Source organism: Myotis daubentonii, chromosome 1 (assembly GCF_963259705.1).
Source record: "Myotis daubentonii chromosome 1, mMyoDau2.1, whole genome shotgun sequence".
Lineage (NCBI taxonomy): Eukaryota > Metazoa > Chordata > Mammalia > Chiroptera > Vespertilionidae > Myotis > Myotis daubentonii.
In genome coordinates, this window is record NC_081840.1 from 226820059 (window position 1) to 226847730 (window position 27672).

Genomic DNA, 27672 nt, shown 5'->3' on the forward strand with positions numbered 1-27672 from the left:
TCTTTTCTTTCCTTTAATGAAAATAATAAGAGGGGCCGTAAGAAATGTCTGAAGGCCTTTCCTATGCAAGTGGCTTTACAATTTGGTCCTGGGTTATCAATATATTATTAGGTTCTAATCCATAGCTACAAAAAACAAACAAACATGCCCTAACCGGTTTGGCTCAGTGGATAGAGCGTTGGCCTGCGGACTCAAGGGTCCCAGGTTCGATTCTGGTCAAGGGCATGTACCTTGGTTGTGGGCACATCCCCAGGAGGGAGTGTGCAAGAGGTAGCTGATCCATGTTTCTCTCTCATTGATGTTTCTAACTCTCCATCTCCCTCCCTTCCTCTCTGTAAAAAAATCAATAAAATATATTTAAAAAACAAACAAAAAAACAAAAACTACAAATAATTCTAGCATTCTCTTTAGGATCTTTTGCCCATATGTATTGGCTCTTAGCTCAGTTGTGGTACTTGAGTTACTACAGCAGGAGGAAGTGACAGATAAACATATCAAATCAGCTGGAAATACTTAAAGGTTAAAGTTACCTCTGTGTGAAACTTAAAAAAAAAAAAAATTCTTATTTCTTAACTCTAAAATCTTGAGCCATAACCCAGGAGAAAAATGTACCACCCCCTCAACTCTTACCATAATCCTATTCAAGATCCAAAATAAGTCTGTTGTCTACATTCACTTTCATCAGCATAAAAAAAGAACTGATTGCATGCTTAAGTTGCCTATGTTTGTGACTTAATATAGTCCATTTAGAGTTTCTGCCTTCAGAAATAGAATTTTGTTTCTGAGTTAATTTTCTTAAAAGAAACATAACTTCTTTCCTCCCAAAAGCACATCAAGCTCTTGATTACAAACATGGTTCTAAGTGGCTAATAACTGCATATTTAAATTTCAAACTATGCTGCAATCCCATCCTCCCATACTTCTACTCTATCTGTTCTCGTTTCGAAAAACCTTTGCATTAATAAAAATACTACTTCCTTGATGCAGGGGTTAAGGGGAAAACATAATTCAAACAGAAACCAATGCTTGAATGTTCTGTACTACTATGAAAAAGAGTATTTCTGTTTTGTATTTTTTTTATATTGATAATAAGAAGTGTAAGATTTATACACCTATATAAATATAAACATTCAAGCTGTTTCTGACACCAAAGTGTATTTAACCTTTGGTTTTTAAGCAATCTACCAACTCCTATACACAGAGGCTTTCCTAAAAAGCCTCTGGATGTTCCAGTTGGACTCCTACAGCATTTGGATTACTCAATAGTGGCAGAGTCTCCACCAGTCAATTCCACTTGATTTCCACTTGATTTGAGGAATATGGCCTGTTCAGAAGTAGGAGCTGCTTGCAGTTATATTTCGTTGGTATTTTCTGTTGTTACAATTAAAAAAAATTGATACAACTCATGAGACATATGGGTGTGGGATTATACCTCTTTTACTCTATCTGTGTTAACAGAGGCTGATCATAGTTTTACCAACTTCCCGACCTGCCGGGGTCCAACCCCAGCGGGTCCAGGGGTTCCCAAAGGCGTAGACGGAGTCGGCGAAGAAGGAAGGACACGGAGACAGTGTTCAGTTGATCAGCAGCCTAGCCAGGATCTCCAGCCAGGATCTCCAGCCAAGTTCTGGTCTGGATCTCCAGAGAGGTTCTCCTGGTTCTCTAGCCAGGTTCTGTAGCCATGTTCCCTCGCTAGGTTCTCCAGCCAGGTTCTGTCTGAGATCTCTAGCCAGGTTCGGTCACCAGGTTCTAGTCAGGTTCTCTTGCCATATTTCTGTAGTCAGGTTCAGTCCAGGATCTTTTGCCATGTTCTGTCCAGCGAAGTTCTTCTGTCTGTAGGCTCTGTGTAGGTTCTGTCTTCTTGGCTCTCTTCTAAGTTCTGTCTCCTGAGTTCTGTGTTCTAAGTTCTGTCTCTTTCTGTCTTGTTACATCTGTATTTATACCAGTTGATTCAATCCTATCAATCTCTATTACAAAGGTTAGGGAGTTTCTTATCTCCATTCCAGGGAGTAAAGATTATGTAGCTTAAGCATGATTGTTCGTAGTTAAAGTGATTAATTACCCGCCTGGTACTTAGTTGAGAGGTTTTATTCCCTCCATAACTTCAGGGGGAAAATCCCTACCTGGGGAACCTTTCTCGGAGGGGTGACCTTGGTTAAAACACAGTGCCAAGAAGGTGAGCAAACATATTAAGAACGGTATGCCATATATGCCAGGTCCCTTGAAACAGCAAGGATGGACCGGCTCCCGGCACCGACCTTTATCCCATACCTTATTTGTCCCTTAATTAAAGGAATATTTAAAAGTTTAACCATAACACTAATTAACTAGGAAGATAGGATCATAAAATCTTTATAATATTCACCTTATCTGCATAACAACTATACTATTTATATATTATTTTTTATTAAATGGACACAAGCCTAGTACTACTGGAATATCACAGGTTTCTGCCAGTTCTGTAATTTCTAAAGAATGACCTTAATTTGTAATGCATTTATTTTAATGCATATTTGTGTACCATCAAAAGTCATTGTAACACGGGCAAGCACAATACTCTTTAGGGAACTGCCTGAGTCATTTTGCTTTTATTGACCCAAATTTGTCCCTATATAGCTTCTTCAAAATGGTTCTGGTTTGGCCTTCTGCAATAACAAAAAACAAGCCTCCTTTGTTCATTATATGTAACATCCTTCAAATAATTGAAAATATAAGTTTATGCTTTCTTTAATTTTAAATTATTCAAAATAAACAGACCCAACTCCTTTTTCTATTAATAGGACATGATTTTTACTCTTTCAAAGTGATTTTTGTCACTGTTCATCATCACCCACTGCCACAGCTAACGTTTCCTTCCAGGAACTGTTCCAGATACATACTTTACATGAATGAATGCTTTCACTTCTCAAACAATCCCTTGGGGCAGGCAGCATGCTCTCTCTTAGACAGAAAGAATCTGAGTCAGAGTGAAGTTAGGTAGGCTGCTCAAGGTCATATAGCTAGGAAGGGCAAATTTGAGCTTAAGCTCAGAGAATCTGGCTCCAGAGTCTGTGGTACCAACCACTATGAACTACTATTAAACTACCACACAAAATACTAATGTATTAAATATCGATTTTCAAAGTAAATAATATTAGCTATGCTTATTGGTTAAATAATACAACTTACTTAATCAACTGTCTTATAGTTAAATCTCTGACATACTAGAGTGTAATTATTTTAGAAGCAGCTCTATGCATGAGATCTACACTTTTTTAAAACAGTCAATAATATCCTAATATATAAAAACCCTGGGTCGTAACGATCAGTAACGACCGAGGATTGACCTACTGGAAGTCAATCCTGCAGACACAGCACTGATTGCTTCCGCTGCAGGTGCGGTGCCCCAGCACTGACTGCTAAGGGGGCTGCGAATCAGGGCCAGAGAGAGGCCTGAAGAGAGAAGCAGGGACTGATCTGTTGCCTCTGTGGCAGCTTTTGATCAGCACTTACCTCTCTCTTTCTCTCCCAGTCTGACCAGCAGCCACTCCTCTATTTCTTTCCAGGCGTCCACCAGGGCTTCTGATCAGTCCTGCCTTTCTGATCAGGCCCCGTTGATAGGCCCAGAGACACTGACTGGCATAGGAACTGACCAATCAGAACCAAATGTGGGTGCTGTGGGGAGCCAATGGCTGCGTAGCAGGCAGAGCTTTTGATGCTGGCATTGAAACCAACCAATCAGAACCAAATTGGCCAGCAGAGGAGGGCAGTTGGGGGTGAGATCAGGCCTGCAGGGGAGGGCAGTTGGGGGCGATATCAGGCCGGCAGGGGAGGGCAGTTGGGAGCAACCAGGCCAGCAGGGGAGAGCAGTTAGGAGCGATCAGGCAGGCAGGCAGAGGCAGTTAGGGGCAATCAGGCAGGCAGGCAGGTGAGCAGTTAGGAGCCAGTGGTCCCGGATTGCAGTCAGACATCTCCCAAGGGGTCCCCAATTGGAGAGGATGCAGGCTGGGCTGAGGGAACCCCCCCTCAGTGCACGAATTTTGTGCACCGGACCTCTAGTTTAATAATAATTTACCATAGGTAGAGGCTTGTTATTAACATCACTTAATTTCCACATTTCTCAGGTAGACAATTTGTTAAAAATATAGTTGAATTACAAGCTGTTACAAACTAGCTCAAAAAATTTCCCCTTATGTTTTAGTGCCCTTTGCCTACTTTTCAAAAAATCTTGATGTCTACAAAAATCTATTTAAATTTTTAATATTCAAATACTTCTTTATCCTATAAATATGCCCAATTTTCTGACTCTTGCTTCCCCCTCTTAACCAATGATCTCCAAATGAGCAAAATGAATGTTTTCTCTTCGAATAAAACTGTCTTGCTGCCCTAAACACATTTTAATGTCCTAGCTTCATGATCTTTTATCTGCACAGTCTCTTACCAGAAAAAGTTCAAAATTTTCAGGATGCTAACTGAGTATGTATTATGGCCATAAAGTGGCAGACTATGAAGACTGCTCACATGATTAAAAAAACAGATTTGCCCACAAGATGCAGCTCTTTCCTGAAACAAAATGTACTTGTTTCTACTATGTGATGAAACATTTTCAATCTAACATCTAGGTTATTTAGAAAAATGTAAGCAACTGTTGAAATAAATTCATTTAATTATGTTTAGTTTAACCAAAAGTATAAGTTGTAAAAACAGTTCAGCAACTAAGCCCTTTGCTCACACATAACTGACATATTCTAATGTGATTACAATATACTTCTAAATTTTCCTAGCTTATTACACATTTAACAATCTAAGAACATCTGTGAATGATCTAACAGATTATCTCAGATTTTCCTTCAGATGGATTTTGACAGATTATATGAAACATTTGTAAATTCAAAATGTTCAACTGAATTGCTTTGTTTAGAAGTTAATATAGAAATGTGAATGATCATTATTTATCACAAAGAATATTTTTTAAAAGTGTTTAAAGAAGTAAAGATCAATATATAAATAATTTATTGTTACCTAAATCTATCATTATTTTATAATTCAAGCCACAAGAATAAGAAAAATTATTATCTATTTTCGGTTTTGTAAACTCAATTTCAATAATATAAGTTATAGTCATAGATTTAAAGGTCAGAGACCAGCTACTCAAATAATGTTTCTTTAATTCTGTGGTAGAAAAACAGTTGAATGAAGTCCTGGAATGTAATTTCTAGTACCAGAAGGTCAAAGTCTATATAAACACTGTGATTCACTGGATTAATAAACTTGGCCTAGTGGACTGTTTTTGAGGTCCAGGGTGGATGCGGCTTCAGTGTAGAGTACGCAGTCTGGCCCCGGAAATAGAACCTTGACAGTTCTACCTCTAACTGTCCTTACAAACCTTCACTGATAGATAACCCAGTGCTCAGGCTAAGCTGACGTGTGGTGGGCAACTCAATACATAATGGTCAAACACAATGAACCGATCACCATATCTAATGCTTTAGTTACTCTCTCATTTGAAAATCCATTCCACCTTGACAATCCCCCAGGTAGCCTGGGCTTTATTTCCACCTTTTTGTTACTAAAATAGTCTTCACTTAACATTGGTGCACATGGTCTAGCTTTACATTGGCCTTTTTTCAGCATTTGTCCTCCAACTTCATTGCCATCTTTTTTCAACTAAGGTGTAGTTGAAATAGAAGTCAAGCCATTCTAATGATATAATTATGTATTTTAAAGTAAATACTATCTCTATTATTACTTCTTCCTACTTCCTGCTCATCACCCACCTTCTGATTTAAAAATACCTTTCTGAAGGATATTTTAATCCTTCATGCCTACTCCCACAGTCATGAATGTGTTAGTATTGTAACTCTCTGAATACAATGTTTGTCTAACAGAAAGAAAACAAAGTTTAATGAAAGTTTATTCTTTTCCTACCTTTGGTGAATTTCACATTGTAAACGTTCTAGTTAGAATAAATAAAGTTAGTGTGACCACCATGTTTACAAAATCACCAGTATATTCCTTAGTTGGACATTAATAGAAGTGCTATAGTAATAACAAATTCTATATATTTGCAAACATTAGCTCATTTAATTCTCCTAATAAACCTTTAGATTTTATTCCCATGCTCACAGAAGTTACTTCATCAAGGTTACTCCCATTGCCTGGAAAGCTAATATTGAAACTCAGGACTGTCTCCAAAGACTGTGATAACTGAATTAAGTCATACTATTATAAATATACTTCAATGGCTGCTTTGCCAGCCAGAATATATTCAAACACCCAATTCTGCTTTCTGTACAGAAAGATTTGTAGCTTTATTTTTGTAACTATAATATGACTAACATATAGTATAGGAAAGGTTTAGAGAAAGGCATTCAATCATCTTTATTTATGTAAATTGGAAAAATAAAATGGTTTCATACAACTTACCATTTAACATCAACAGATTGTCAGTTCCTGGATGTGGATAGCTCAATCGACCTTTAAAAAGACAGGAAAGTTTGAAGATTATTGAGCTATTTGCAAATTAAAAAAAGAAAAGGGTATAAGGGGAAAATTATTGAACACAGCATATTTATTAAGGACTAAAAAGGTAATGCTTAACTCAAAGTGCATTAACTAAAATGATCTTTGAAAGTTGAAAACAAAAACAGTTAACCTACTTCCTAGATCATAAGAGCACAATGAGATTTGGAAAAAAATCCCTATAGAATAAAGCCTATTTATTTTGAAATGTAGGTATCCTAATCTTTAAACCTTAATAGAGGATGTGAGAATTTCTTAGTATTACAATGTTTGTAATTTTGTTTTTCTAAAAATAAAATTCAAAAAAGTAATTTCTATTTTTAAATAAAAAACCTAAATATTAAAATAATAAACATTAAAAATTCATGATGACTTGCCATTTAATTCCGTATCATTTTATAGAGTTGTAGTTGAAGAAATTTAATGAAAATGTCTTAGAAGTAATATTACAGGTACTGGAAATCTAACTCGTTTTAAGTTTACAGATGATATACAAATAAAAATATAAAAAATGAAAATAGTAAGGCTTAAGAGAATAGCATAGTATTTCCTTCGAGTCATTCTTCAGTTAGGAGTTTTGCATTAGTAAATGCAGAAAGGACAAAGTATATATATTAAGAAAAAAAGGTATGCATGAACATACTGTAGTTTATCCAGCATTTTTACATTCTAGCTTGTTTGGTGAAATGCCAACAGTGAGGATAATCACTGTTTTTAGTTCATTAAAATACAGGGCTTTTCTCTAACACCTAAATCTCTGATACAGACTATTTAAGAGATACATTAAAAACCATTTAGAAATCTGCTGAAAATTAAATGTCTATGAGATTGCATTTTAGCAACTTTCAGCACAGTCCCTTTAAAAAGACATTATTGGGACCTGGAGAGTAATACGCTGAGCAAAATAAGGCAGTTAGAGAAAGACAAGCATTACATGACCTCACTCATATGTAGAATGTAAAGAACAAAATTAACTGATGAACCAAATAGATCCAGAGACATAGAAGCATGGAACAGACTGTTGAATCTGAGGAAAGGAGGGTGTGGGTGGGTGGAAAGAGATCAAAGAACTTCAATGCATATATGCCTAACCCATGGACACTGACAATAGGGTGGTGAAGGCCTGGGGCAGAGGGCGGGGGCAGGCTAGAAGGGGTCAATGGGTGGGAAAAGAGGACATATGTAATTCAACAATAAAGATTTTAAAAATAAATAAATAAATAGGGTAAAAAGACATTATGATAACAAATAATGTATTGCCACCAGAAGGGTGACCAATAAATATGTGAATGGAGTTGGTGTGATTAGTGAGGAGTACAGATGAACTCCATTACCTTTACTACCTCTGCAACTACTCTACATTTCTGGGCCCTTTATTCTGTCCAAATATTCCATACAAGATAAATCTTAAACAAAGGTGTCACTCTAACAGCACAGAAATATGTTTATTTTTGTGATAGCTTAGAAAGCAGAGCTTTCCTAAACAGGATTCCAATAGCATGGAACATTACTTTGAAGTATCATAGTTTATTATGGAAATATGCCTATTTCTAAACATCTTGTTGCAGATAAGTAAATTTAGAGAACAATATAAGACCACAAAAAATTACTGTTATTTCTGACTTGAGACTGAACATCAAAACTATGAAAGTGGCAACCTGTGTTGCTGTTCTGTATAACAAGTTCATTAAGTCTTGCACACTGACAGTGTGTGGGAGGCTGAGAATACATATATGCATAATAAATATACAGTCTTCCCTTAGTGCTTATGATGTAGTAGTGAAGGCAGACACAAATATACAATTTCAATAAAATCTGCCAAATATGAAGAGTTATGTATAGTATGCTATATAAAACCCCCCACAAAGGTATTTAACCAAGTCCAGGGATTCAGGCAAAACTCCCTGGAAAGAGTAAACTGAACAAAGCCTTAAGCCTCGCTCCACTTAAAAAACCCCACTAACTTTCAACTGCCACATAACTACCTTCTGACAGATTCATTGTTCATTTTATTTATCCCAAGACACAGATAACAAGATATTTTTATTGCTAATAGTTTTTGACTTCTTGGCTCTAAAGGGACTTAAAAGGCACACATGTGGAAAGTTCAAAAGACAGCTACCTATTTACAAATGAATATATATACTTGTGTATATGTTCTAAAATATAGATCTCAAAGCAGGAAAATCTCTCAACATAATAAAATACTCCAAAATGAAAGAAGAAATTTAGACTATGTTGAAATAAAACAATTACTTTTTCTCTACTTCAGTGAAACTACATCTTTACAAGTTAACTTTTACAGTTACATTTTACTTAGGATAGTTTAAAATTACTTTCACTAAGAACCTGCCAATTGATAACTTAACATTTAAGGGCTTGTGCCAGAAACTTTTCTAAGTTCTTCACAACCAGTTATTTAGCCCTCACAACAATCTATGAGTTAGGTACTATGATCTTCCCATTGAAGATAAAGACTCTGTGCCACAAAAGATGACATCACTTGCCCAAGTTACACCTGTCAGGTAGCTCTGGCATGACTCCAACCCTGACAGTTTGGCTCCACACTCTTAATCACTATCTTATATTGACTTCCTAGGAGGTAACGTAATTCAAAAGAAGGTGTATATGGCTAATTATAGGAAAAAATCAGCCATTAAAAAAAGTCACAGAATTTTCTATAGTATATTAGAAACATACTTCAATATAGGTAAAAATACATTGCTGTAAAACCAATTTCTTCTCCCTATTGTCCAAAAGCCCTGTGGTGCAGAGACTAGTAGTTGTATACTAACACCTGTTCCTGTGAATAGCAGGACCCCCAAATGCCTAGAGTAAAAATCTACATTTCTCAGCCTTCCTTGTAGTTTCATGTGCCCATGTATGTAAGATCTGGCTAATGAGATGTAAAGCAGAATTGGTATGAATAGTTTCAGGGAAGATATTCCCTTTCCTTTACCTTTTTCCTGCTTGCTGGAATGAAGATGAGATGGCTAAACTAAAACAGCCATGTTATATCATGAGGCAGAAGCTGGGTGTTACGGATAACAGAATCAGACAGAAGAAGCCTAGATCCATGAAAATCACCATAACACTTCTAGGGGTCCTATGTTTATGTAAGAGAAACAAACTTCTATTTTATTTAAGCCATTTATGAGGTTTTTTTTGTCCCAGAAGATCCTAATCTTACAGATAGTCCTCTAGTAATAAATGTGGTCAAACTGCTCATTATTGTGAAAATATAATGTGTAATTTTATAATAGTTTAATACACCTATAAATAATAAATATATTACCCCTTGATACTTCTTTTACATTAAGATATTATGAAATTTAAAATAAATAATTTTGAAAAATATATATTTATTCTTAGGTGTCAGTGAATAGCTAGAGGACCTACAGTATCTTGAAATTATCTTATTAGTCTATTCTGGTTTAATAGTAATGTGTATAATACATATGCATGATATAATTCATGTTAACCATTTTAGATGTATATTTGAGCAACGAAAACACTGAGAAATTGACCATTGCACTGCATATAACTTATCACATATAGACAAGTTGTCACAGTTACTAAAATTTTAACAAAACAGTTTTTTTAAAAAAATATACTTAAGTCAGGCCTACATTAATGAGTTCTTTCTCTAAAACAACTGCTACCAATTTTAAAAACATAAAATAGTGATGATAAAATAATAAAACTTCTTATGCCACTTCTTTGGATTAAAACCTTTTAACTTGTAGAAATGTGAACTAGAAAGAATGAAAATGAAGTCAAACACTTCCCTGACATTTTTTTGTATTTGTAACTTTAAGCTGAAGCATCTCGTAACAGGAATATATCCATTTGATGAAGCATCATCCTATTTCTCTTCCGGGATATCACATTTTCTTGGTCCTCCTCTATCACCAGCCACTCTTTAAGTCCCCTTTGCTGTATCCTCCTCCTCTTCTCAACTGTTTAATAGTGAAGCCCCCATGTTCAATCCTTGAATGTGATGTCTCCTTTCACATGTCCTCCACTAGGTGATATCATCTATTACCAAAACTGCATTTATCACCTCTAAGCAGAGGAGTTCCACATTTATGCCTCTACCTGCAATCTTCCTACCTCAACCCCCACATCACTGAATAGCACTCTCTTCCATCTGGATGCTCATCCCAAAACCTTGGGTTAATTTTACCTCTGTCTAATTTGTGTACACATCTGTCACTAAATCCTGCCTGCTCTATCATCAACACAGACCCAAATCTAATTGCTCTTTACCATCTCCCTGTTTCCCTAGCTCAAGCCATTCCCATCTCTTCACAGACTATGTGATCCTGTTAAAACATAAGTCAGCTGCTGTTGCTCTATTGCTCAAGACCCTCTGACACTTAGAATAAATATCTGTCTCTTCACCCTCTACCATTCAGACACACTGGCCTCTTTTCCATTCCTCAAACATGCCAGTCATATTCTCATTTCAGGGTCTGAATATTTCTTCTTTATGCATAAAATGCATTTGCCCAGATATGACCAAAACTTGCACCTTTCACTAAATTCTGGTCATTAAGAGATGTCATCCCAGACCATCATGTCTAAAACAGCAGCTTCTTTCTCTCTCCCTTGACACTATGATTTTTCTTCACACCACTGGTTCTTTTGTCTCTATCCTTCATTAAAACAGAAGATCCATAAGGGCAGGACTATGTATTTTTGTTTTCCTCTACTACATCTCTAGCATCTAAAACAGAGCCTAGTGTATAACAGGCTCTCAAATATTTGTTAATGGATGAATAAAATCTCATTCCATTATGTGAACCATATATATACACATAGACATACATACATACACACACACACACACACACACACACACACACGTTTTTTATTGATTTCAGAGAGGGAGGGAGAGGGAGAGATAGAAATATCAATGATGAAAGAAAAACATTGATTGGCTGCCTCCTGCACGGCCCCTACTGGCTATCAAGCCTGCAACCTGGGCCTATGCCCCTGACCAAAATTGAACCCTGGGCTCTTCAGTCCACAGGCCAACACTCCATCCACTGAGCCAAACTGGCCAGGGCTTGGTAGAGTTTTCTAATATTTTTTTCATTGTCTATATTTCATCTCTATTTCCAAACCTAATTAGAAAAAAAAATGGTTCATAAGAAGTCTGGTAAAATCCACATAGAATGTGGTCATTACTAACCTTGAAAATCTCTAATCTCTGCTCAGATCCAAGAGGCAGGACAGCCATTCCTTACTTCACTCCCAAATCTCAATCCATACCACATAAAAGCCTAAGAATAAGATCATGCAAACATAGAAAAGACCCTGGATCCAAAGTACAAATAAAGAGGTAATATGCAAATTAACCCTCATGCCCTCACAAGATGGCTGCCTACGACCAGGCCGGTGGGGGGGCTGGTAGGGGCAACCAAGCTGGCAGGGAGGACAGTAAGAGACGACCAGGCCAGCGGGGGTGGGGCACTTTGGGGCAACCAGGTCAGAAGGAGGGGCAGTTGGGGATGATTAGGCTGGCGGGGGGGGGGGGGGCAGTTAGGGGTGACCAGGCTGGCAGGGAGGGGGGGGCAGTTAGGGGTGACCAGGCTGGCAGGGAGGGGGCAGTTGGGGGCAACCTGGCCAGAAACAGAGGGCAGTGAGAGGCGACCAGGCCAGAGGGGGGCAGTTATGGGCGATCAGGCTGGCACGCAGAGGCAGTGAGGGGCGATCAGGTTGGCGGGGAGGGGGGGCAGTTAGCAGCGACCAGGCAGGCAGGCAGGTGAGCGATTAGGAGCCAGCAGTCCAGGATTGTGAGAGGGATGCCCCACTGCCGGTTTAGGCCCGAATTGGCAGTCAGGCATCCCCCAAGGGGTCCCGGATTGGAGAGGGTGCAGGCTGGGCTGAGGGGACCATCCCCCATGAACAAATTTCGTTCACCAGGCCACTAGTCCTATCTAATAAAGAGGGAGTATGCTAATTGACCCTCACGCAAAGATGGCGGCACCCACAGCCAATAAGGAGGGAATATGCTAATTGACTGCCACAGCCTAAAAGATGGTGGCGCCCAGTCCCCTTAGTCCTACTGGGGCAGCAGGAGTGCCTGCCTCCAGAGACCTCCAGTCCCGTCAGCCCCTCAGCCTCCCAGGGGTGGCCCGAGGTGCAGGCAAGCCTCGGATGGTGGCTGCCCAGCTGACGGGAGGTGCAGGCAAGCCTTAGATGTCAGCTGCCCAGCCGCCCAGGGCCAGCCCAAGGTGCAGGCAAGCCTCGGATGGCAGCTGCCCAGCTGCCCAGTGCCGCCCAAGGGTCAGGTAACCAGGGCCGGCCGAAGCTTGCGCTGCCAGCAGTGGTAGCAGCAGAGGTGTGATGGGGCGTCACCTTCCCCTGATCGCCAGGTCGCCACCCGTTCCTTGAGGGCTCCCGGACTGTGAGAGGGGGCAGGCCAGGCTGAAGAACCCCCTGCCCTCCAATGCATGAATTTTCATGCACCGGGCCTCTAGTATCTAATAAAAGCCATCAATCTACTTTAGTTTCCAGAAAAATTACTGTTTAACTCATTCTTAAATCAGGATCCCATCATAATTGTTTTACCTAATAATTATTTATAACTCTTAATGTTTTTATGTGATCTATACTAAAACATATATCAAGAAATATCAAGAAATACAGAATATCAAAAATTTTGTTTCTTATAAAATATAATTACAAAAGACTAAAGAGAAGTCATTAATCATCTAGTATGATAAAATTGGTACTAATTAAGATATATGCAATTAATACTGAAATCAAGTTGAAGTAATGGTTGCAAAATTTTACACTGTAGAAAGGCAAAGATCATATTAATAAGCAATGGACATTTAAATTTGCCAATGACAGTATAAACTGGCATAAAACAAAAAGTTGGCAATATATGCGTAGAGCTTTAAAAACAATTGTATTAAGTCTATTTTATGAAAATAAAAACAGAAAAAGCTTAGTGAATTTTATTTAAAAATTTGAAATAACTAAATGTCCAACTGTAGGGGAATGGTTATACAAACTATTTCACATGCATGTTAATAATTTTTTAAAATTCTAAATAAATATTGAAAAATATGAATAATTTTGGAACATGTGTAATCAATCAGCCAATGGTTTATTAAGCCCCTCTTATCTGCTCGACATTTAACATCTTGTTGATCATAAGCAATGGACAGATGTTGATCAAGATAAAGCCAAAACAGAGGTTGCCATTGGTCCCATGACACAGTATCCTGTGGAAGATTTAGGAGCTGTGAGCATGTATGGTTGAGTGACTTTGTAGAGCAGAAATCACTGAAAACACTGAAACCTAAACTGGTGGGTGCAAGGGGAGACTTTCAAGAAACAAGCCATTTACTGTAGCAGATACCTGGGGAAACACTCAGAAACATGAGGCCCTGGTTATCTCACTGAGAGTAGATGTGAGAAGGCTGATGACTGTTTGTTAGTTTTTACCTGAATGAGAGACACACAGCCTCTTCTTGGCTCTTTTAAGGATACTAGCAACCAGGCGTACAGCTGGTTGAAATGAAAACCACAGATCCAGGTCCATTTTACAGACCAATAGAAAAGACTGAGACTCAGACATTATGAGAGTTCCATCTGACTGGCTTACAGCAATGTTCACTACTAAACCCCAACTACTGTATGTACATCAAACTTCCAATCATCATTTTTGTCTTTTCTTTAAATGTGAATAGCAAAGAATCATAAGATGTTTGATGAAAGCCTCCAGCATGAGCAATAAAACCCCTAAAAAACAAAAAAATAAACAAACAAAAAAAAAATAGAAAAGAGGAAATTAGGAGAAAAATAAATAATACAAGGAACTGGAAAAAATAACCTTCCAACACTACAATATAGTATTTAAAGATAGACACTCCAATGAATAAGGTAAAAGAAGAATGAGAAAGTCCTAAGAATATTTTTAAAGAGGATCTTAAAAGGTCAGAGAAAAATTTTAACTGAAAAAAAATTATAGAAGGATTGAAAAGTAAGACATGAGGAATTCACTACAAAAGCAAAACAACAAAAGGAAAAGCAACAGAAAACAGAAAATCTGATGATGAGAACAGGAAGTTTAGAGTTGAAGAACAGGAATTACATAAAGAGGTAATATAAAAAATAGAAGGAAATAAATTATCGCAGAAATACCAAAATTTTTAAGAACAGAAGGAAATTAATGTCTGAATTAAATGTTGACCATAACATGCATCAGAGGAAATAAAACAAAGAAATGAAAGGAAGGAAGACAGGCAGGCAGAGCCACCTCCCTCCAAACACACACTGAAAGACCATATAGTAAACGTATATAAAATGTCAGAACCACAGGCATGAAAATACCCTGAAATAGCTTCCAGAACGAAAAGCAAAATATTCAAAAACACAAAACAACCAACCACCATCCAAGTGGACAGGTTTCAGATGGTATTACAGTAACTCTGAATATAATGAAGATTTGTTCGTCCAGAGTATATAGGACTTTTTTTTTAAGTTTCTGTTCTTACTACAAAAGTGGTATTTATTCATTAAAGGAAATCTAAAAAAATGATAGAAAAAAAAGTTAAAATTATAATTCTACGGTTCCACAAAGTAAAATAACCATGTTTGATATTTTTGGTATATACTTTTGTAATCTTTTCTTTTCCTATTTTTGATTAAGATATTCTCAGTATTCAAATCCGCCTTCCCTCCAACCTACTTAACTTAAAAAATGAGTTAAAAAATATATGTACATAGACTAAAAAGTTATATAGTGCCATATGGCTCACATAACAAAAAATATAAATCTTCTCCCTCATTCTGTACTTCTGATTACCATTCATTAGAGGTAGCTACCTGCAACTTTTTTAACTGATTCTTCATGTCATTATCTGTAAGTAATATGCTTCTGCTGTTTCCTACATTTTAGGTATTATCTGTTAACTGTCTAATTTGACTTACCTATCCCCTAACACTTTCTCTGCTTTGTCCTCTCAAAATGATTATAGAACCATTTTTGTTTAAATTAGGAGTCATGCTACTGTGATAATGCAAATAACATTCATAGATGAACCATATGTTTTATACTATAACACAGCGATTTTCAACTGATATGCTGCAAGAATTTTTAAAACATGAAATACCTGACTATTATTTAGTCATGGGCACTGGCCTCTTTTCCCTTAGATAAAAAAATAAAAAATAAAAAATAAATGACAACTGCCAACACAATAGCCGTCTACTGTGAATGAATCAAAATTATACCTAGACTTTGTCAGATCAGCAAAAAATATATTTCTTGGTGTGTGTATAATTTTATTAGTTTATGTGTGCCATGAGATGAAAAAAGCTGAAAATCGCTGCTAGAACATATTCTTTTTCCTATAACTGTTTTTCCTGGAATTAATCATTGTTTCTTGTTATGTACTTGTCACTAATTTGTCCCAAAATTTAGAAGAACTCAAACTTCTCTCTATACATGAAAAACCATCAAATAATTATCTTTTTCTGCCATCAAAGGCATGCTTTTTCTAGCTCTCTATAACTGTCATTTTGATAAACATGCTCTCAAAGTTGAGAACCTCTGTCCAGCTCAAAAGTTCACAAGTCTAAAATGTAAGTTCTCACACAGAGACTTTCAAAAATTCATACAAGTTATTTTGTGATTCAAAATGGTAAGTTCAGGTGAAGAGAATCAGAGGAAAAAGAAAAGTATAAAGAAAGAGGCAAAACTATTTGGTTTTATCACAACAATTTAGTAACTCAGAGAAGTATTCCTTGTTTTCTCAAGGGTTATTTTTGTCAAAATTATGCAGGCATTCTTACTTCAGGAGCCTTGGAAATAGGTGTTGAACAGTGAAGTAGTAAGAATGAAGCTAGATATAAAAAAAACCACACAGTCAATAAAAAGTTTTAAAAGCACCCGCTTCTGAACATTTGTTGGCATAATATCATGCTCTAAATTATTTTTCCTGAATTCCTTTTAATTGTTCAGGGAACACTGGTAATGGCACTGTGACTTGCCAAGACAGATCCTCCCAAGAACTGTTATATAAAATGCATTTCATCCTATAATGTTCAGTCAACTCTTACGAGCTAAAATTAAATTTTTTTGTTTGCCCTTATACTTTGAGCAAGGGGTAAGCAATTTTTGGTAAAAATGCTTACACAGTAAGACCTTTTTACAAATTGCTGAGGGCAGGAAGAGAAAAGCGCTTAACAATAATCACTGTCTTGTTCTTTTGTTTAAAGTAGAGTGAACTGACCCACACATACATAAAAGATCCCAGATTATTTAATATAGGTATGCAAAACAAAACTGCAAAGTCACAAAACTGCACTTGGCAAAGCATGATTTACTTTGGCCATTAAAAGAATCCATATTTATTTCTTTGAAAAGGAAAATGTTTGCCAAGAACACAAACAGTTATCAGAAAATGGGATGTTAATGGTAAGAAACGCCTGCAGAATAAACAGGTTGGTCAGTGCCACTCATACTAAGGAAAACACAAAGCAGTGTGTTCGTGTTCACAATCTGGAGCCCAACACAGCACACACTCCGCAGGGCAGGCTGGGCAGCGTTGCACCCCATCACATCAGGCTCCCCTAAGGAAGCTATGCCAGGACTAGTCCGCTTTCAGTTCCTCAAGTGACAAGCTCCTCCATACTTCTGGTCCCTTCATCTAGTTGGCACTTTCCCTCAATATTTTTCACCTATGTACTGCTTAGGGCTTCAGGTCTCAGATTCCTTTACTTCACATCTAAATTAGGTACCCTCTTCTCTCCACTTATTACCTCCCTAAGCACCTTATAATCTTACTCCATAGTATCCCTGACACTCTGTATAACTATATATATGTAACTATATATTACATCTATATATTATACTATATTAACATATTATGTTTACACATTATATATACATATGCATATATATACATGCATATTATACATATAAGGTTTCTCTTTCCCCAATAGGCTATACATTCCACAAGAACAAAGTTCATGTCTGTTTCACATAACATATATAGCCAGAGTCTTGGACACTGCCTGGCACAAAAGCAGGCACACTTAGTGGTTGCCATCACTTCACATCCATAGAGCCCCTACAAGATATGTTTAAATTAGGGGTCATGCTACTGTGATAATGCAAATAACACCTTACCCATCTGATATGCTAAACTATAAAAATATTAACATTAAACCATGGAAGTTCCCTACTGACCAGTGATCAACACTGGGAAGGGGGAAAATAGAAAGAAGCTGTAGTAAAGCATTTTGGGCTTAAGTAGGGATGGGAGGGTCCCTCTGTCAGTACAATCAGTCAGTTTTAGCCAGGCCAATAATCTGCCACTCAAGTTCTTTGGATTCCAGAGATCTGCGTGATTGCGATTCTTTCTATCGACACTAACTCTTACCTTGAGTAGTTTATGCCTTTTCCTTTAGAAAAGAATTGAATACAACTTTCCAGTTTCTGCCTCCACCCCTGTGGAAGCCAGCATCCATGATGGCCTCCAGTGGCCCCTACCTCCTGGCCTTCACCTCTCCTGAGCAGCAGACCTTTCCCCAGTTGAGCAGGACTAGTAGGATATCCTGGATGGTGGTGTGAGACTTCTTAAACTAGGTCATGGAAGACGCTGGGGCATTCACCTTGAGATTTACCATTCTCTCTGGGGGAATCAAGCAACTACACTGTGAGAACACTCAGCAGTCCAGTTGGAGGTCCTTGTGGTGATGAACTGAGCTCTCTTGCCAACAGCCATGAGTGAGTGATCCTGGAAAAGGATCCTCCTGCCCCAGTCAACCCTTCAGATTACTGTAGCCTCAGCCAGCATCTTGACTGCTACCTCATGAGATCCTCAGCCAGAACTGACCAGCTAAACTGCTCCTGAATTCTAACCCAAAAAAAAATGGTGAGATAAGTGCTTATTCTTGTTTTAAGCTGCTAAATTTAGGGATAATTTGTTATGCAGCAGTAGATAACTAATATCACTCAAGCACAAAAGCAGTAGATAACTCATCACTCAAGCACAAAGACATTTTTCAAGAAAACGTTCACCATTAATATAAAGGGAAACAAGAAATTCATTGAAATTTTTTAACCTACAACTCCCTTCTCCTTTTTTATTAGATCCCATAAGGCAGACAAAGTAACTGTCTGGTTATTTGAAAACCCTTTTAAAGGATAAAGTAAGATTCATTCTATTTTCTGGAAAAAAGAACTGCCTGTGTCAAACAGAAGACAGAAATTTCTGAAAGGGAGGAGCAGATGAGATATAAGAAATGGGGCAGAGGTGAAGTGCTGCCCTAAAGATCAGGGGTGGGGAAAAAGGGAAAACAAATCAAATCCAGGAACTGGATTTGTCACAACCTTGCCTTAGCAGATTTTATTGAAGTCAAGCCTCCCCTGCACCCCACAAAAAACACACACAACACCCATGAAATGATCAGAGTGCGGGGAGGAAGATATCTATCTATCTATCTATCTATCTATCTATCTATCTATCTACCTATATAAAAGGTAATATGCAAATTGACCACATAGCAGAATGACCAGTCGGCTATGACATGCACTGACCACCAGGGGGCAGATGCTCAACGCAGGAGCTGCCCCCAGCCTGCCAGCCAACCTCTATGTCCCTCCCCGCCACCAGCAGGCTCCGATAGCCCAATGGGGAACAGGGATCCAGGGGTGGGGTGGGTGGCAGCAGATGCGGGCAGCGCCGGGGCCCCAATCGCCCTGCCGGTTGCCCCACACACAGAGGGCGACTGGCAGCAGAGGCAACGGGGATACAGGGCCAGCTGCCGGCAACAGGGGAAGATCGGCCCTGACTGCAGGCCAGGCCTAGGGACTTGACCTGTGTATGAGTTTCATGTGCTAGGCCTCTAGTATAATGTGATACCAGAAGCTAGTAGAGTATACCTATTCTGGTGAGAAAAGCAAGAAAAAATTTTAAGTGCCAGCACTTGGGTATCAAAATTGTTTATTAGGTATATGATGGCAATTTATAGAAGTGCTAGTCTTACTTCTCTATTCTATGTACAGAAGGTTTCTCAAATTTTTTTGTCTTTTTATTCCCTTTCATAATAAATGTGGAACATAAAATACTCCAATTAAAAACAGATTTGATTGCTAAAGGTAGTGGTGAGCATGTTTTGCCCATTTACATGGTCAGAGATAATTTTTCTAACAAAAGAATTTTGAATTTACTTGAGATTTTTTTAAAATATATTTTATTGATTTTTTACAGAGAGGAAGGGAGAGGGATACAGTTAGAAACATCTATGAGAGAGAAACATCCATCAGCTGCCTCCTGCACACTCCTTTCTGGGGATGTGCCCGCAACCAAGGTACATACCCCTTGACCGGAATCAAACCTGGGACTCTTCAGTCCACAGGCCGACGCTTTAGCCACTGAGCCAAACTGGTCAGGGCTACTTGAGATTTTTTATTTATTAAATTCAACTTAGCCTTGCACTGCTTCCATTTGCTTTTTCAGTCTTTCTAGGTTTCCCTCCACTTTCATCATAACACAGACTAGAGAACAAGAAAGTCTGAGATAATTAATAGTGCAGCAGAGAATGTTTTCTCCGAACATCTTCAAAAGGCCTTTTTAAATAAGACAGGGAAACAACAATAAAAAACGTTTCATTATCCTTTGGTAATAATTAATGTTGGCTTTATATTGTATTAATTTCCAAGAGTTTTCTTTCTAGATAGTCAAGGGAATAGAAATTCTTCATAATCAGAAGTTACTGGATTCTATTATTAAACAGTAGATCCAAGACAAATGCTACTGGAACTGTCAACATAACAGTGAAAAATAACAAGACACCCAATACTGTACAAAGATTTAAAAAATTATGCTAAATTTTGGTTAAAGCAAAGAAAATACCCACTCAGAACAAAGTATAACTGTCTCCATTTATTTAAGAGGAGAATTACCATTGCCACATGTTGTCAACAATCACTAATGATTCCTTGAGCTTCTCAAGCTCCTTACTAATAAAGAAAGTAGAAAAACCAGAAACCCCTTTACAAGCAAAATCCAGAAACAAAACAAAAATGTTTAGATATCTAGTATTGTCAAGTCAGCCCTGAGCGTGCTCCCCCTCCTTCCCCCCTGCCTGCCCTCCCCACTCCCCCCCCCTCCCACCCCCCCCCCCCCACTGCCCACCCTTGCTGCCAACACTGAAGTCTAGAGTTTTAAGGTTAAAATTTGTAAGGGAATTCTTACTTGGCTTTATAGAACTAAAAACATGAAAAGCTTGCAAAGTAACTCATGGTTTTGATTCAATGAGCGATCCTGAGGCAAACCAACCAGTGAAGCTGCTCCTGAATTCCTGAGTCACAGAAACCACATAAAGTAATAAATGCTTGTTGTTGTTTTAGCTGCTAAGTTTTGGGATAGATGCTTTATTGTGCAGTAATAGATAACTAATATTTCTCATCACTCAATCTCACAGGTTGCTAGTTTTCACCAATAATATAAAAAGCAATGAGATTTATAAAGAAATGTAAATTAATTTATTAAAGACAAATGAAAACAAAAGTGTTAATGAAATTCTTCAGATACAGCTAGTTAACAATAAGGTTGATTATTTTCCCTCATTTGCACCAACTTTTTGAAAATCTGTTCTATACCTCAGAGAAGCTACTGTAAATATCCCCTTTTAAAACCCTATGATATGAAGAAGAAGAACAATATGGAAGTAAACCTAGGAAAATTCTAGGTTGGAATCACTGCAGATTGTGAATGAAAGTACTCTTAAGAAATTAAAAAAAAATATGTCTGGTTTTTATAGAATTCTAGAAAAGTGACTATACTATACTCTTTTGTTTATTTTATTTAAATGCTAGAGTCCTGGTGCATGATATTCATGCACAGAGGCAGGGGTCCCTAAGCCCGGCCTGCACCCTCTCCAATCAGGGACCCCTTGGGGGATGTCCGACTGCCAGTTTAATCCCTGTGGGATCAGGCCTGAACCGGCATACGGACATCCCTCTCGCAATCCGGGACCGCTGGCTCCTAACCGCTTACCTGCCTGCCTACCTGATCACCCCTACCCCCTCTGCCTCCCTGCTTGATCACCCCTAACCCCTCTGCTTGCCTGATCGCCCCTAACTGCCTCTGCCTGTAGGACTGATTGCCCCTACCTTGCCCCCCTACTGGCCTGATCGACCCTAACTTGCTCCCCTGCCAGCCTGATCGCTCCTACCTTGCCCCCCCTGCTGGCCTGATTGACCCTAACTTGCCCCCCTGCCAACCTGATCACCCTAACTTGCCCCTGCCAGCCTGATCGCTCCTACCCTGCCTCCCTGCTGGCCTGATTGACCCTAACCGCATCTGCCTCTGCCCCCAGCCTAAGCCACAGTCCGGCCTCCCTCTGTGGGAGGCGACCTGGCAGATCAGGGGAAGGCGCCTCCCCCATTACTCCACTGCTGCTGCCACTGCCGGCCTGAGCCTGGGCCCTCCCAGCCACTGTGGGTTTGTCCGGAAGGATGTCCGGAAGATGTCTGCTGTAAGTAGCACATTACCCTTTTATTAGTTTAGATGTTTTTATTGATTTTAGAGGAAGGGGGAGGGAGTGGAGAGTGAGGGAGAGAGGGAAAGAAGGAGGGAGGGAGGAAGGAGGGAGGGAGGGAGGGAAGGAAGGAAACATCAATGTGAGAGAAAAATCAATTGGTTGCTGAACCTACAGCCTGAGCATGTGCCCTAAGCAGGAATTGAACCCACTATGACCTTTAGGTATATGGGACAACACTCAACGAACTGAGCCACACAGGCCAGGGCTATACTATACACTTTTAGATCCATTCTTTATCTTCTGGTGGACTTCAGAGCATCTCTAAATGGTAGCTTTGTCTTAAAAAAACAAGCCCAGAGAGGTGGGTTTATATTTCTCTCTACATAAATCAGCATAAACTGAAATAAGCTTTAAAGAAAAAAGTATGACATTTCACCAAAATAAGTTTCTTATTAATACTTATCACAGAATGTTATAGGTGGCACAGGTGCGACTTAGTGCTGCTCGAACTCTAAACTTCTTTCATATAAAAATGGTAAAATAATCACACAAATTGGTAGATGTATAGAATTTTTTCAAGTCACCTACCCTTCAGAGGATCATGCTCTGCTCTCATAATATCAATAAGCGAATTTTCCAAAGAGTGCATATTCAAACTGTCATACATTCTACTTCGATCCTAGAAGAGAAGAAAAAAAAAAAAAAGACTCAATATAATCTATTGAGTATTGATAACTATACTATCTTAATCTTCTTACATAAAATAGGACATCTGATTGATATACTATTACTAATGAGTCTGCATCCCAAGAAAATATCAATAACTAAGGATCTTATAAACTACAATATTTCTTATGTAAAAAAACAATATATTTAATATGTTTATCTGCAAAATCACATATCAAAAGCAATCTTATTTCATTGGCAGTATTAATTCAACACAGTAAAATAATTTCTATTGCTATCATTCTCAGCTTATAAAGATGATTGAAATGTGATACACACAGAGAGCATTTTTAGCTATTATTTAACTTCTATACTTTTCTCATATATCTAGGAAGACTAGCACTTGAAAAAAAATGTTGGGGGAAAGGATTTAATTCAATTGCACCATACTTTAAACATCTATCAAACATTGTACATTATTTAATTTAGTCAGAATTTCACAGTAATGAATGCATAAACATATTATAAACTAAAAATCGAAAGCATGAAATACCAGTATCAAAACAAAAACACATTTCCTACCTCATCAAGTCTAAGAACAAAGTCTTTTGTGTCATTAGAAGTCGTTTGCTGAATAATTTTAAATCCCCTCAACTTGCCTAGTAGATTCTTTAATGTTCATTAATGTATACAGTATTTTGCCACTATAAAATCAATGTACTTGAACAAACATATATAGGGAACTACCACAGCAGGCTTTGCCCAGGCCCCCCAAATCACCCGGGAGATTTTTACCAAAATATATCATCTCTAACCTCCACCCATTTGTGTGTGTTTGTGTGTGTGTGTGTGTGTGTGTGTGTGTGTGTGTGTGTACATGAGCTTGTGCAAGCATATGAATATGTGGGAGAGGCAGGGCAGGCGATTTTTGACTCTTAAATCTGGGTCTATGAGCTTCAGGAAGGATCATGGCATATCTGTGTGTGCATGTACACACCCTTTTTTTCTGAAGAAAGGTTTATGTGTTTCATTGGTTTTCCAAAGAGGTCTACAATCCAGAAGATTCATAACCAGTCTTTTAGAAAGCTGAAGAAAAACATAAGCAGCTTTCCTGAGAATATGTTGATTTATTTACTCTACCTTGACATTTAAATTAGGGTTGTGAGCTTTATAAAGCTAGAGGACTGGAATCAGTATTGCAGATTAAACAAATTGCTGTCAAGGAACTTAAAAGCAACACTAATGATGAAAAGGTTACTTACTAAAACAGAGGCTCTTATTCCAACTTTATTAGTGATGAACTATAATTTAACCCCTTATTTTTAGTTGGATTCCTCAGGTAGAACACACCCATCAGTAAGAGGAGTTCACTAAACAGTGACCTTGATTGGCGAGAGAGGCAGAGAATTACTGAACTGTTACAGCAGCTCTCAAACTTGAGCATGCTTCAGAATCATCTGGATTGACTCCTGGGACCCATCTACAGAGTGTGATTCAATAGGTTGGGAGTGGCCCCTGGTGATACTGAGGCTGTAGACCTAGTAACCATACTTTAAGAAGCATTGAGCTTCTTGATCTTAAATTACTAAATAAATCTCTTCAGGCTCTGTTCCACCTTCTAGAAAAGAAAATAACCATGTCAGACAAGATGATGCCTCAAATCATCTTTTAAAATAATAAAAGTAACAGAAAAGCAAGACCCTCTATATATCTATATATATAAAAGCCTAAGTGACTGAATGACCAGTCAACCGGTCGCTATGACGTGCAATGACCACCATGGGACAGGCACTCAATGCACAGGATCAGGCTCCCTCCTGTCTAGATTGGGCCTGCGGGGATTGGGCCGAAACCAGCTATCCAACATCCCCCAAGGGGTCCTGGATTGTGAGAGGGCACAGGCCAGGTTGAGGGACCCCGAATCCATGCACCGGGCCTCTAGTAATAAATAAAACTGGAACAGAGAAGAGCACAGCCCTTCAGCAAATATAATTTTAGTAATCTATGCAAATATTTTCATTTTCTATGCTTCCACTATACTTTGTTCATAACTAAAAATTGTCCTACCTTTCCCACTAACTTCAAAGTTAATCAGGGAGAGAGACCTTTTAATTATGGGATACAGCTAGCTCTCAAATGTTTGTTGAATACCACTTTTTCTCTACCATAAAAACTTAGTAAAATTGTTTAAGGTGAGGTCTGTGAGGACAAAGACTGAATTTTGATATGGAAATTGCATAAAACTAAATATAAAGCCTCTCAGAATCCTCCCCAGAAGAGGTACTCAAATGCTAATTAACTAAACTGAGACAAGCATCAGATTTTAATGTGGCCTGCTGTCAACTTGAATTTCTGACCACACAAAGGAAGATTATATGCTAATATATTCAAAGTTTTCAGGTGTATTTAAAATAGATTTAAAAATATAAACTGTCATGATAAAAACTTTATATAAGTGAAAAAAACCACAGAAGGTATGCTATATCATATAGGTTCTAAGATACAGTACATTACAAATTCTTTATATTCTTTTTACCTTAAATTCTCACAAATAAAATATGATATAGTTCAGGGCTATCTTCTCAGGGTGATTTTTTTTTAACAGAATCAGACTACGTCTCATCTTTAGTCAACCAATGAACTTAATGGTGACTATTAACACCACCTAAATGGTATTTCCCACACAACCTTTTTTTGTGGCCACCTTCTAACTCCATTTCAAGGACTGTGATCCTCTCTTGCTTTAGAGCACAGTAAAACTTATGAGATACTTCTAAATATTTTTAATATTTTTTTTATTAATTTCAGAGAGGAAGGTAGAGGGAGAGAGAGATAGAAACATCAATGATAAGAGGGAATCATTGATTAGCTGCCTCCTGCACACCCGCTACTGGGGATGGAGCCTGCAACCTGGGCATATGCCCCTGACTGAAATCAAACCTGGGACCCTTCAGTCCGCAGGCCAACACTCTATCCACTGAGCCAAACCGGCTAGGGCAGCCATGGGCAAACTATGGCCCGCGGGCTGGATCCAGCCCGTTTGAAATGAATAAAATTAAAAAAAAGAGAGACCGTACCCTTTTATGTAATGATGTTTACTTTGAATTTATATTAGTTCTCACAAACACTCCATCCATGCTTTTGTTCCGGCCCTCCGGTCCAGTTTAAGAACCCATTGTGGCCCTCGAGTCAAAAAGTTTGCCCACCCCTGGGCTAGGCTGAAATAATTCTACATACACTGTCAGTGGCATGTGCAATATTTAGGGTCTGAAGGGGAAAGATATAGGCAAGCTATTCATAAGTATCAGTGTCCACTATACAATCAACTCTGACAAGTATTATACGAAAATGTGATATGTATTATTAATAGCTTTAGCTTTAATGCTTATATATCCAACTGAAATAGTGAGATGCCTACTTATAAGGTCTCTTATTTTCCTTCCCAGACAAGTCTTTCATCACAAAACAAAGTCCTACTTTAGAAAAAACAAACAAAAAAAAAACCTGGCAAAACTATTTAAAAAGGATTAGCTTAATTAGCTTAGTTTACTTTTGTTACTCATCAGCTGCTTCCCAAATGATTTTTAAAACACCAAACACAAAATAGCCCTGAGCAGGCAAAGAGCTCATGACATCCCATGTTATTTAGATTTACATGTTCAAAAGTACAATTTTATTAAATAGAATGAGGGAATCAAAATATGACTTCTGAAAAAAACAAAAGGCAGAAACAAGTCTGATTATAAAACAAACATCATGCATCCTTATAAACTACAAATATTAAGAAAAATTTGTGATTACACAAACTGTCATTCGTTTAAAAAACTAAATTGCACCCTGACCGGTTTGGCTCAGTGGATAGAGCGTCAGCCTGCAGACTCAAGGGTCCCAGGTTCAATTCCGATCAAGGGCATGTATCTTGGTTGCGGGCACATCCCCAGTAGGGAGTGTACAGGAAGCAGCTGAATCAATGTTTCTCTCTCATCGATGTTTCTAACTATCCCTCTCCCTTCCTCTCTGTAAAAAATCAATAAAATATATTTAAAAAACAAAAACTAAATTGCAATCCTGAAACCATTTTAAAGTAACCATGAATATGTCAATGCTGATTAGCATAACTAGAAAATCATAGCAATGTAACTAACATTTATGACTACATGACTAATTGAAAATGGCCAAGATATTTAACATTGCATTGGTGGGAAAACCAATAGTATTTTATATTCTAATATTTTATTGTTTTTTGTAAACCATGACACATTTGTCACAAAGACTTAGAGGAGTGACAATAAAATCCTAAAAAAACAAAAACACACAACATATCTACAATCTTAAAAGGGTAGCCTGAGAAAAAGATTATTAACACTGAAAAATAACGAAGAAAGTCAATGATATTACAACTAGTTGCCCTGCGCAATCTGTGCGCCAGTAGGTCACTACCGCCCTCCTGTAGCTCTCCGCCCACTGCCCCACCTCCCTGTAGGTCCCCCTTTCCCCCTTCCCCCTCCCCACCCCCTCATAGTTGCGGCCCTGCCCCCTCCTATAGCTCTCCACAGCTGGCTTGTACCTGGCTGGCCCACCCTCCTGCTGATCCGTGATCTGGTCCTGATGCACTTGGTCCTTACTCCTCAGGGGTAATGGCTAATTAGCATATTCCTCTCTTATTATATAGGACTAGTACAAGAGGAATTCCAACTGAAAGGGAACTTTTATGGCATGTCACAGTTTTGCTTTGACATATTCAAAACCCTGTGCTATTTCAAGTTAAGGACGTGGTCAAGTAGAACCTTTCCCTCTTGACAATGAAGTATGCTTCCAAAGAAAAAGAGAATGGGTTACAGAAAAACCCTATATCCTCATTTTTAAAGATATACCAGATGCTTGAGCATGTGTTCTTCCGCACAAGTAGAAAAATCAGCGTTTAAAAACTGTATTTTTTAGCTTAGTTCTCCAGTTTTAAAATAAAATAGCAAAGTTGTGCTAATA

General features: G+C 38.2%; 1 protein-coding gene and 1 long non-coding RNA gene across 12 annotated transcripts in view; both read right to left on the reverse strand.

Annotated features, from left to right (window-relative positions):
- Positions 1 to 27672, reverse strand: part of CPEB2 (cytoplasmic polyadenylation element binding protein 2) — a 65783-nt gene that overhangs the window by 27726 nt on the left and 10385 nt on the right. For 10 of the 11 annotated variants that reach the window (XM_059675477.1, XM_059675509.1, XM_059675445.1 and 7 more), the window contains 2 exons: positions 22609 to 22699; positions 6406 to 6456 (listed from right to left, as the gene is read on the reverse strand). In XM_059675477.1, the coding sequence (XP_059531460.1) occupies positions 6406 to 6456; positions 22609 to 22699 (142 nt within the window). Of the gene's footprint in view, positions 1 to 5907; positions 5936 to 6405; positions 6457 to 22608; positions 22700 to 27672 lie in introns of those variants that run through there. The other variant, XM_059675519.1, reaches the window with a different exon arrangement.
- Positions 371 to 5901, reverse strand: LOC132221306 (uncharacterized). Its single transcript, XR_009449944.1, has 2 exons — positions 2259 to 5901; positions 371 to 1489 (listed from the first exon to the last, which is right to left on the reverse strand). It is a non-coding gene; the product is annotated as an uncharacterized LOC132221306 (long non-coding RNA).